At 44.6% G+C, this 12,500-nt stretch overlaps 1 protein-coding gene across 2 annotated transcripts in view; it reads left to right on the top strand.

Moving 5' to 3' along the window:
• Positions 1–12,500, top strand: part of large2 (LARGE xylosyl- and glucuronyltransferase 2) — a 35,597-nt gene that overhangs the window by 14,577 nt on the left and 8,520 nt on the right. For both annotated transcript variants that reach the window (XM_031316270.2, XM_031316271.2), the window contains exons 4-7: positions 2,103–2,226; positions 5,799–5,970; positions 7,597–7,701; positions 8,879–8,991. In XM_031316270.2, the coding sequence (XP_031172130.1) occupies positions 2,103–2,226; positions 5,799–5,970; positions 7,597–7,701; positions 8,879–8,991 (514 nt within the window). The remainder of the gene's footprint in view (positions 1–2,102; positions 2,227–5,798; positions 5,971–7,596; positions 7,702–8,878; positions 8,992–12,500) is intronic.

The following is a 12,500-nucleotide window of genomic DNA, read 5'->3' on the forward strand; positions in this document are numbered from 1 at the left end:
TCGTGCAGTGTCGTAAATCCTCGTACAACCGCGCATGCGCAAACATTTTGCGCATGCGCAGAACGGATCGTGCAGGCAGAACGGATCGTGTACCAACAGACGCCACGCAGCCAGTGTGCAGGAGGCCTTAGACAGCCAATCACAGACATTATAAAATCTTGGTAGAAGCATGCTGCGAGTTTATTGTCTCACTGACACTGATGAGATTTACTCCTTAGGTATTGAAACTGGGTATTGAATGACGAGGCATTTTTCGATACTTGATACCTTAGAGCCAATTCGGTCGCTGCCTTAAAGGTACAATATGTAACTTTTCTGCATTAAAATGTCTAAAAACGACCATACCTATGTTATATATTTTTTTGAGTTGTGTAGTTAAACTATTCCAAATGTTTCCACCAAATGGTAAACCCAGAGAAATCTGTTATTTTATTTTCAGACACGTCACATTTCATTTAGTCGCTCGTCAGTGGCGTCATATAACCTTTCACCATCTAGTTACTCGTAACTTCCGTCAAAACACGGGCACCCAGATTCAAGAGTAATTGTAAATCATACGTCACAGAAAAAAATACGGGTAACACTGCTTTTTCTGCCAAAAGGCATCATTTTGTGATTAATTACATGCCACTTTGCAACACAGTAATACAGCAGAAACCTTATTATTGATAAATATCAATATTAATCCAGCGTAATGTTACTACAATGTATGTGCTGGTTGACAAGTAGCTAACGTTAATGCTAGCTAATGCTTGGTGGATAACATAGGGTTACAACATCGTTCAATACGTTCATAAAGTTATTAGTAGTATAATTGTTTTGACCATTGATAAAAGCAATCATTAGCCAGCAGCTAAAACCTGCTACCGTTAGCCCTGGATCACTAGCTAACTGGTCAACTAGCTAACAATACAGATTGAATCAAGAAAAACTTAATTATGTTGGGGAAACTGGAGCTATTTTATTAGCATGATATGAATAAACGTTACAAAACATAACGTGAATAAACTTGAATGGGTAAACTTGTCTGTGAACAGATGCATTGTAATCGACGATAGACTACCATAATTCCACGCAACTTCCCCGACTACCGTCATCAAACGTCCGTGTTTACAATCCATTGTTTTGGTTGAGAGACCCCTAGCGGCAGAAAGTTACATATTGTACGTTTAAAAGTATTGAATTGGGTTCCCAGCCCTAGTTAAGGTGGTATTAGGTAAGTGAGGACACCGATGCTTTTAGAGCCGATTAGACTAAATCCACCCAAAACACTAAACTGCCAACCAGAGAAGCTTTGGAGCTGTGTCCGCAACAGGTTCTCACACTCATCTCGTAAAATACGGACGCTTGGTCAGGTGCCTTTGTCGTTCTTATTGACGCTAAAAGTCTCCTTTAGCGCTATAAGTAAACGCTCTTGGTCGGGACTATTGCCGTCCCTTTAGCGCTATAAGTAAACGCTCTTGGTCGGGACTATTGCCGTCCCTTTAGCACTATAAGTAAACGCTCTTGGTCGGGACTATTGCCGTCCCTTTAGCGCTATAAGTAAACACGCTTGGTCGGGACTATTGCCGTCCCTTTAGCTCTATAAGTAAACGCGCTTGGTCGGGACTATTGCCGTCCCTTTAGCGCTATAAGTAAACACGCTTGGTCGGGACTATTGCCGTCCCTTTTGACGCAGTTATGTTTAGGAAAAGGTCGTGGGTGGGCTTACGGTTCCGTGACACGCGGGAAGAACGGGATGGTTGGGTTTAGGAAAGGGTCGTGGGTGGGCGTACGGTTCTGTGACACGCGGGAGGAAAATAAAAAGCGACTATAGCAAGCGTGACAAGCGGGATGCGAACCCCGCTCTCCTGGGTGAAAGTCCTGTGTTTGTTTGACTCATCCAACCTCCATACGCGGAAATTCGCCCTTACATACTACTCGTTAAATCCTCTCTAACTGCTGCTCTCCCCGGTGCGTTACACAAACACGCTGAAAGACGCCTTTTTCGTCACATCAGACGCTGACAGCCACTGTCCAAACGTCCTTATTTTACGAGTTCGGAATGAGAACGGGTGTCCGTGGATCATCATCACCCTCTTCTTTTTCTTCCCGTTTCTCAGGAGAAACCCTCTCCACTTTCATTTCATCACTGACACAGTAGCCAATCGTATCCTGAGCTCGCTGTTTCAGTCCTGGATGGTCCCGTCTGTGCAAGTCAGCTTCTACGATGCGGATGAACTCAAGGTAAGCGGACACGAACGAACACGCGCACGCACACACACACACACACACACACACACACACGCGCAACACACGCGCAACACACACACACACACACACACACACATCGTCAGTGGTGATACTGTACTTAAGTCCAAATGTTGAGGTACTTTCTACTTCTACTCCGCTACATTTCAGAGAGAAATATTGTACTTTTTACTCCACTACATTCATCTGTTACAGCTTTAGTTACTAGTTACTTTACACATTAAGATTACTGCACACAAAACACATGTAGTTTATAACATCTGATGTTTTATAATAAAGTAAACTAGACAACAAGACAACAATATAACAGCTACAAGTCCAGCTGAGATGATCAGACCATTGAACACACAACTGTTTTATAGTTTCTAAAATTTGTTATTTGTGTGTTTTTATATATATATATATATATATAATGTTATTTCTGCATCTAGTACTTTTACTTTTAATACTTAAACTACATTTTCCTGATGATACTTATATATTTTTTAAGTAACATTTTCAATGAAGGACTATTACTTGTAACAGATTATTTTTTTACAGCATGCATTAGTACTTTAACTTAAGTAAAGGATCTGAATACTTCTTCCACACACACACACACACACACACACACACACACACTCATTCAAACTCATCTCTTTAAGGACAAGGTGAGGCAAAGTCAGATCTGACATTTACCAAATCAAAAGGAAAAGCCTCTGCGAGTTGTGAGGACACGCAGACGAGTCGAGTTTAAACGTATTTATAAATCTCCTTTTAACAGAAGAGATTCACCTCTGAGTATCAAAGAACGGGGAGACGTCAATACGAGCCCTGCACGGTGAAAACGTAAAGCGTGTCTGTCACGTTAACACAGATCAGAGGAGTGTTTAGGCTTCCCGAGTGTGTGTAATGGGATGTGGTGAAGGGTCAATCTGCAGTTTGGGAAACATTTAGACTGAAAACTGTATTCAAAAGAAAGTTCCTAGTTCATATTAAAAGTAAGTAGTTTCTGTATTTAACTCATTAACATCCATGTCTGATATTTCTAACATTGTGTCCACCCCTACTTGTGTTAAAATGCTCGGGCAGAATATCAGAAACACCTTTTTAGTATATGTACTCAAGGGCGTAGGTTTTGTTTCAACATTATTACCGGGGGGGTCCCATATAAAATTAACACTTCATTTCCTGCATTCTTGTTCATTTTTATGTCACTTTGCCCTCATATTGCACTAGAATAACTAATTATTGCACTTGTATGACTGTGAATAACCGACAGATATGCATATTTATTATTATTATTATTATTATTATTATTATTATTATTATTATTATTATAAATACTACTCAGTAAAGTAATTAGTTTCCCTGTGAGAGGGGAGAAGACATAAAATCAATGGTCAATCTTGACAACCAAGGTAATGTTTGTAACTGCGGGAACGGGAGGTAGGAGAGCACACACACTACTGTAGCGTGCACTAGCAGAACACACACTGTGGGAGCGGGCGCTAGCAGAACACACTACTGTAGCGGGCGCTAGCAGAACACACTACTGTAGCGGGCGCTAGCAGAACACACTACTGTAGCGTGCACTAGCAGAACACACACTGTGGGAGCGGGCGCTAGCAGAACACACTACTGTAGCGGGCACTAGCAGAACACACTACTGTAGCGGGCACTAGCAGAACACACTACTGTAGCGGGCACTAGCAGAACACACTACTGTAGCGTGCACTAGCAGAACACACACTGTGGGAGCGGGCGCTAGCAGAACACACTACTGTAGCGGGCGCTAGCAGAACACACTACTGTAGCGGGCACTAGCAGAACACACTACTGTAGCGTGCACTAGCAGAACACACACTGTGGGAGCGGGCGCTAGCAGAACACACTACTGTAGCGGGCGCTAGCAGAACACACTACTGTAGCGGGCGCTAGCAGAACACACTACTGTAGCGGGCACTAGCAGAACACACTACTGTAGCGGGCACTAGAAGAACACACACTGTGGGAGCGGGCGCTAGCAGAACACACTACTGTAGCGGGCGCTAGCAGAACACACTACTGTAGCGGGCACTAGCAGAACACACTACTGTAGCGTGCACTAGCAGAACACACACTGTGGGAGCGGGCGCTAGCAGAACACACTACTGTAGCGGGCGCTAGCAGAACACACTACTGTAGCGGGCGCTAGCAGAACACACTACTGTAGCGGGCACTAGCAGAACACACTACTGTAGCGGGCACTAGAAGAACACACACTGTGGGAGCGGGCGCTAGCAGAACACACTACTGTAGCGGGCGCTAGCAGAACACACTACTGTAGCGGGCGCTAGCAGAACACACTACTGTAGCGGGCACTAGAAGAACACACACTGTGGGAGCGGGCGCTAGCAGAACACACTACTGTAGCGGGCGCTAGCAGAACACACTACTGTAGCGGGCACTAGCAGAACACACTACTGTAGCGGGCGCTAGCAGAACACACTACTGTAGCGGGCGCTAGCAGAACACACTACTGTAGCGGGCGCTAGCAGAACACACTACTGTAGCGGGCGCTAGCAGAACACACTACTGTAGCGGGCACTAGCAGAACACACACACTGCGGGAACGGGAGGTAGGAGAGCACACACACTACTGTAGCGGGCGCTAGCAGAACACACTACTGTAGCGGGCGCTAGCAGAACACACACTACTGGAGCGGGCGCTAGCAGAACACACACTGCGGGAACGGGCGGTAATGGTCAGAAATCCACTGGGAGCAGGCAGGGCTCTAGTTAGGATCCACTCTTCAAGGTTATTACCTCACCACAGTAGATTTTGCTTCCTGATTTTTTCCAAACAAACTTTGTGTCTGCTACCCTCGTTATCTTGACCACAGGGCACTTAAGAGCGTCCGTCCTCCTTAAAGTCTAAAAAAAAGACTATTGCCATGACGGGGGGGGGGGGGGGGTTACGAGGTTTTCACTCGACAGCAGCAATTTGTAATTGAGCTGGACGTGCTGTTGGAAACACTTTCCTCCCAAAGTCAAGTGACAGTTCAGCACAAAAACACCAAATCATTTATTTTAACGTCAAGTTGATGAATGGGCTCTCAACGGTGACGCCAATGTAAGGAACGAGCATGCATAAGTGAGTGTGTGTGTGTGTGTGTGTGAGTGATCACAGTCTTTGTGCTGAACAATGGGTCCTTTGTGCTGTCAGATGCTTCGACCTGCAGCCTCTCTCTCTCTCTCTTCAGCTTTTCATTCACTCGCGTTTCAAACCGGAGAGAGAGAAAACACACGAGACTCTAAGCCGATTACGTTTGCAGATGATGCACTTATGCAGATCCAATTACCCTGAACCAAGAGAATTAATTAAAAGACACTATTTGCAGATTCCAAAACAAAAACACACCGAGTCTTTGCCAAAAAATCCAGAATGTGGCTATGTGTTAACCCACACGCAGAACACTGCTCATATATTAACATTAACAAACACTGTCAGTTTACAGTGATTAAAAAGAAAAGATAAAGATGTAGAAATGACAATAATAAGTCTGTTTTCTTGTTTGTTGTTTCAGTCTGAGGTGTCGTGGATACCCAACAAGCATTACTCAGGGATTTACGGCTTGATGAAGCTGACGCTTACCAAAGCTCTGCCACCGGACCTGTCGAAGGTCATCGTCCTGGATACGGACATTACCTTCGCCACCGACATCGCTGAGCTCTGGGGGATCTTTAGGAAGTTCACCGGTGAGACATTTTGAATTGTATTCTGTCTGCGAACTTCAGGGCTTGATGCATAGACTGTATAAGCCAAAATATCTGGTTCGTCCAAAAGTATAGGTCATAAAACCTGCTTCCTAATGTTAGCAGATGGGAGCTCGATGGTGTTTTAAGCCCCCAACGTCGACTTCAAGGCACCTAACCCTAACCTTAACCCTAACCATTGTCTAATTGTAGTGCCTTCCAGGCAGCGCTGCCTGGAAGACGACGTTGGGGGCTTAAAACACCAAACACCCAGATGGGACTTGGGCCAAACAATTCCAAGAACACGCCAAATAAATGTTTCCCAAAATTGGTTTCTGTCATTTTAGGTAGTTCTGAGCACGCTGTTGTTTGTTTAAGTGTTAATTTTCTAATCAGTTTGGTTTTTATTAGTTATTTGATGCTATAAAAACCGGCTGAAACGTCAGCGTGGATTGACTCGCGATTGGTCGCGCGGGTGTTTGATACCGCGGCCCCACCGCGCAATCACTGGTGCGCCGACTCTGGCTCCAAAATTACAAGTTGGCAAGGGTCCCGGAGATTTTGGCTTCACTTTTTGGTGGTGACGGTCCTACGAGACAGTCCTACGAGACAGTCCTCAAGATTGGTCTTGCATTTTTACTCGGGCTCGGATAAAGAGGACTCAAGGATTTTATTTCAAGACCGGTCAAGACCACAACTGCAGAGATGTCAAATTTGATGTGTTAACATCATTACTGTGATTGGATGTAAAACTTTCTGCTTTAAATGCAACCAATAACTTGACTCATTTCTAATTTAAAATGTGTAACTGTTAACCCCCTCTCCCCGCCCCCTCAACACGCACTCCCAAAAAAGTGAATGCGGGAGCCAGGACACTGGTCTTGGTCTCGGTCTTGGTCTGTCTCAACCCCTCAAAGTCTCGGTCTTCGTCTCAACCCCTCAGAGTCTCGGTCTTGACTCCGTCTCAACCCCTCAAAGTCTTGGTCTTGACTCCGTCTCAACCCCTCAGAGTCTCGGTCTTGACTCCGTCTCAACCCCTCAAAGTCTCGGTCTCAACCCCTCAAAGTCTCGGTCTTGACTCCGTCTCAACCCCTCAAAGTCTCGGTCTTGATTCGGTCTCAACCCCTCAAAGTCTTGGTCTTGACTCGGTCTCGATACACTCTGGTCTTGGCGATGACTTGGTCTCGATTTAGGTCAGGGCTTCTTAAAGTCCGGACCACGTCCACCTGGACCCGGCCCATACCTTGTGTTATGAAAACAATACCTTATGAAGTGTAACATTTTCTATTTTGAAATAAATGTTCTATTGTTCAATACATTGTTAGTAAATGTTGACTATACATGGAAGAAATCTACAAAAACGTTGAAAAAGGCAACCAAAACATTGCAAAAAGCGTCACAAAACTACATGGAGCCATGTACGAATACTGCTGTACTGTTACTGCATGACGCTCAAAAAACCGGATCGAATGTTTTTTTGTAATTGCCGATTGTTCCAGATCTTTGACCTGGAATAGAAATGAGATGCAGACCTGTGAGTGGTGTGTTTGAGAACCCCTGGTTTAGGTGGTCTTGAGTACAACACTGGCTGGAGGTTTGTGCTGATGAGTGACGCCGGTTGTGTTGCAGATAAGCAGGTGATCGGCCTGGTGGAGAACCAGAGCGACTGGTACCTGGGGAACCTGTGGAAGAACCACAAACCCTGGCCTGCGCTGGGACGGGGCTTCAACACAGGTAACACCTGGCTTTCAATTTCAAGTCCATTTTATTAATAGTGTCGAATCCTAAGTTATAAGTTCTCTCAGGACCAGTGTTAGAAGTTAACTTTTTGACTCACTGGGTAGATTAAAAAAAAACACCGGTAGTGCCTGGAAGGCACTAGGCCAGGGGTCACCAACACGGTGCCCGCGGCCACCAGGTAGCCCCCAAGTACCACATGAGTAGCCCTCAGGCCTGTTCTAAAAATGAAAATTGAATATTGACATTATCTGTTTCCCACCTTGTTAAGTCATTGTTGATAATTATTGTGAGAAATCATTAACGTGATCAGTGTCTTCACATAGCTGACTATCATTAATCATTAATAATCATATATAACTAAAGGCAAACTGAGCAAATTTGTTATTTCAGAAGAGTGTATCAAACTGGTAGCCCTTCGTATGACTCAGTACCCATGAAGTAGCTCTCAGTTTCTAAAAGGTTGGTGACCCCTGCACTAGGCTAAGACAAGGGTTAAGGGTCTTATACACTAGACGCAGCCCAGCTGGCGCGTGCAAATGTGACGTCATGGGATCGCCGTGACTATTTATACCCGCGCTGGTGCTCGCGACACTAGTTGCAGTCTTCTCCTGAACAGAGGTGGCGCTAATGAGCAAAGGCTACAGACGTTGCTCTTTCTACGGACTAGAAGAAGAAGAAAAAGGTAAACAACGGCAGAACTGGCTGCAGCATTGACGTCAATGCTTGGATTTGATTGGATGAGCTACTTGGTGGATCAAGCCTTTCATTCACCATAAAAGAACTCATCTTAACCCAGTAAGTTTACCAGAGAGACTAGCGGTCACTCTGAGAGTCCTGGCATCACATTGTCGCGAACTCCTCCCGTTTCCGCTTTGTCGCGCGCCGCTGAAAAAAAGAGAGCCGTGCGCAACCTCTGCTCGCGCGCCATTAATTGGGCGCGCCAGCAGGATATTACGTCATTTTGACGTCACGATGGCGCGCGCCACCTTAGATGCATCTAATGTAAAACACCTCTTAGGGTTAAGGTAAGGGTTAGGTGCCTTGAAGTCAACAGTCGCAGCGGTGCGCTGCGCTGGGTGCAAGATAGGACCCTGTGGCTTCACAACCGGTGTTGTGTCAAAGTCGGTTCCCCCCGTCATGTTTGTGACTTCTTTCCTGTTCCCTCCTGCAGGCGTCATCCTTCTCTACCTGGAGCGGCTGCGGCGAATCGGTTGGGAGCAGATGTGGCGGCTGACAGCAGAGAGGGAGCTAATGAGCATGCTCAGTACGTCGCTGGCTGATCAGGTGAGGGACACCTTCAACTCGCCGAGGACACTGTGGAACATGTTTCTCTGTTACAGAGTTAACTTATCTGCCAGAGGAAGGGGAAACCTGCCGATTAGACTTTCATTTCTCTTGTTTTTAGGGTTCCTTTAAACCAGAGGTTCTCAAGCTTTTTTTCAGTAATGTTCCCCCTTTGAACAGTGTTTTTAAGCCATGTACCCCCTAACCAGCACAAAAAATTTTTGGTAGAAAGAAAAAGTCTCTGTAAAGAGGAAGAATACGTTTATCTGTGTTTTAAGCCCTCAACGTCTCCTTCCAGGCAGCGCTGGTACCTGCCTTGTACCTGGATGATGAAAAAAGGCGAAAAACCTTGAAAAAAGACGGTAGAAAGAAGGAAGTAAGGCAAGAATAGGTCGAAAATAGTAATAAATACTTAGAGAAAAAACACAGTAGAAGGAAGGTAACACTAGGGCGACAAAAGTGACAAAAAATTCAAATAAGCAGTAAACTTTGAAAAAAGTGACAGTAGAAAAAAGTAACTACAGCCTTTTTTGCATTTTGCAAAGTCCTCCAGAGTACCCCTAGGGGGGACAGGGACCCCCTGCAGTCCTCCAGAGTACCCCTAGGGGGACACGTACCCCCTGCAGTCCTCCAGAGTACCCCTAGGGGGACACGTACCCCCTGCAGTCCTCCAGAGTATCCCTAGGGGGACATGTCCCCCCTGCAGTCCTCCAAAGTACCCCTAGGGGGACATGTCCCCCCCCTGCAGTCCTCCAAAGTACCCCTAGGGGGACACGTACCTCTTAAATTTAATATTCTAAAAAATAAGGCCTTTAAAGCACACAAAATGTCATTACAATGGTCTTTTTTTTCTTTCTTTCTAAATAAAACGTCATAAATAACTAATTATTTGTGTGGGTTACGTTTAAATTTACTTTATTTAGTATTTTAGTTTAATAGCATAAGAGCTCTAAAAGCTCTAGAGCTTTTATTAATTTGATGTTATTAGTGTACAAACACACTTCACAGCGTTTTATTAAATTAAGGTGACGTTTCTTGGTAAATAATTCTTTTTTTAGGGCTTAAAATCCACACTATTTTTCCATGATATGGCCGTGAAATTGGCATTAAATTTCATCCTATGTGGTATTAAAAATGTCTTTAAGAATCCCGGGAGTACCCTGGTTTATAAGTGGACATCTGGTGGCACTAGAGAAAAAGGTCAGGCGAGCACAGACATTCAATTTCATCTTCTGTGGACCATTTTAGATCCATTTAGAAAAATCCATATCGGTTTAAGTGTACGCTATATTTAGAATAAAGCCACCAGACTCCTTTGACAAAAACAGCAATTTTACCTCGCAGAACATGGGAGTTGCTGCTCTACCGGTGCCTCCGTCGGTTGGTTGGTTTGTTAGTTTTGTTAGTTCCTAACCCTTTTAAAACACCGAAGTCACACAATAACTTAAACACACTGAGCGATGGAGGCAGCAGTAGAGCAGCAAATCCCGTGTTCTGCGAGGTAAAATGACTGTTTTTGTCAAAGGAGTCTGGTGGCTTTGAAGAGAGCAGAGATAACGGCTTCAGTTCCCCGTCCTGAAAGGTTGTCTGACTGCAAGGTAAAGCTCTGGAAATATTCTAAATATATCGCTCCACTTAAACTGATATAGAAGTCTGTTTTGGTGCATCAATACTATCTCAGATGTACAGAATGAAAGCACGACTTCTCTTTGATCTGTGCTGCATCTTTGCTAGCAGTCTTTGTGTGTTTGTTGAGCTACCACCACCGACTGTGATTGCATTTTCAAAATCCACAGTGCGGCCTTAGTCATCAATCCTATAAAGTGTAAAATAAAGGCTGAGGTTGCCAGGGGAACCAGCAAACAGATAGCGTTGCTATTCTACCTGATGAAAAGTCGAGCTGCTCCACAAAGGCCGCAATGCAGCAATGACTCGCACTTTCAGGAACACAGTCCTGTTTCCAGAGGTGGAAAAAGTACCAATACTTTGATGAAATATTACTTAAGTGCAAATGAAATTACCTATCTGAAAAATAGCTCAAGTAAAAGTGATAAGTAGTTAATTTAAAATGTACTTTAAGTAAAAGTTACTTAGTTACCTCTCCCATGTAGTGAAAATAGGACAAGGGGTCATAAATCCCAAACTATTTTGTTTTTAATTAAAGAATAATCTACACAAATGTATACACATGTAATAACAACATAACACATGTCACACAATTTAGCCAGTGTCCTACATACGTTGTCCTACGGGTAGCTAGTGCAAGACAAAGAATAGCAATGCCACGAAACATGTTGTTTTGCTAATTGGCAATTTGCTATTAGTCATGAAAACTTCGTTTGAAGTAACAATGCACAAATACTTACCACAACATGCTTCTGCAGATTAGATGTGGAGTTATTCAATGCTGCCAGTTCAGTCACCTTTGGCAAGCACATCTGGCATTGCATGATGATACTATTGGCCCTCTTGAATTGAAATGAAAAACAGTCTTTCAAATGTTGCCAAGGATTTCCGTCGTTTTGGGCAGCAGAATTCGATGTTTCAGCATTTCTACTGAACCGTCGTCGCTCTCCTGATCCTCCTCCATCTCGGTCTCTGTCCTACAGGAAGACTTGGCGCCTGGTAGGCAGCCTAGATGCTGATCATTCCTCACTGTAGTGGTTCCGGGCGCGATTTTCTTTGTTCCTTTCGGTTTTCGTTATTCGAATTTTTTACTCAGTAACGGATAGGGTTGGGTATTGTTTGGATTTTTACCCTTCTGATGCCGAACCGGTACTTTTAAAACGATTCCGATTCCTAAACCGATTCTTGAAAAACTGAAAAATGACATCAAAGATGTAATATGTTTACTAGCGAGTGAATGGTTAATATGCTTTTACGTCCGTTTTGGTGAGCCCAGAGGGAAAATATGGCATTTTAAAAGTAGCCTACAGTTACGGTAGCTAGCTAACGGTAGACTGGATCATCCCTATGTTCCCCGGTTCCTATGTTCCCCGGGTCCTATGTCCCCCGGGTCCTATGTTCCCCCGGTCCTATGTCCCCCGGGTCCTATGTTCCCCCGGTCCTATGTCCCCCGGGTCCTATGTTCCCCGGGTCCTATGTCCCCCGGGTCCTATGTCCCCCGGGTCCTATGTCCCCCGGGTCCTATGTTCCCCGGGTCCTATGTCCCCCGGGTCCTATGTTCCCCGGGTCCTATGTCCCCCGGGTCCTATGTTCCCCGGGTCCTATGTCCCCCGTTTTTCCCAAAAAGGGTCCTATGTTCCCCTGTAGCAATACATACCGGGGTTAGGGTTAGATAGAAATACAATACTTCACTCAAAACGTAATCAAGTACATTTTAAAATACCGATTTTACAAAACTAAATACTAAACTAAAAAACATTACTCAGTACAGTAATGTGAGTCAATGTATTTCGTTACTTTCCACCTCTGCCTCTTTCCTGATTTCTTAGAAACAACAAAGCTGGGGCTTGTAAGCTCACCTGGTTGTGCGTGCGCCACCACGT

Source organism: Sander lucioperca, chromosome 3 (assembly GCF_008315115.2).
Source record: "Sander lucioperca isolate FBNREF2018 chromosome 3, SLUC_FBN_1.2, whole genome shotgun sequence".
Lineage (NCBI taxonomy): Eukaryota > Metazoa > Chordata > Actinopteri > Perciformes > Percidae > Sander > Sander lucioperca.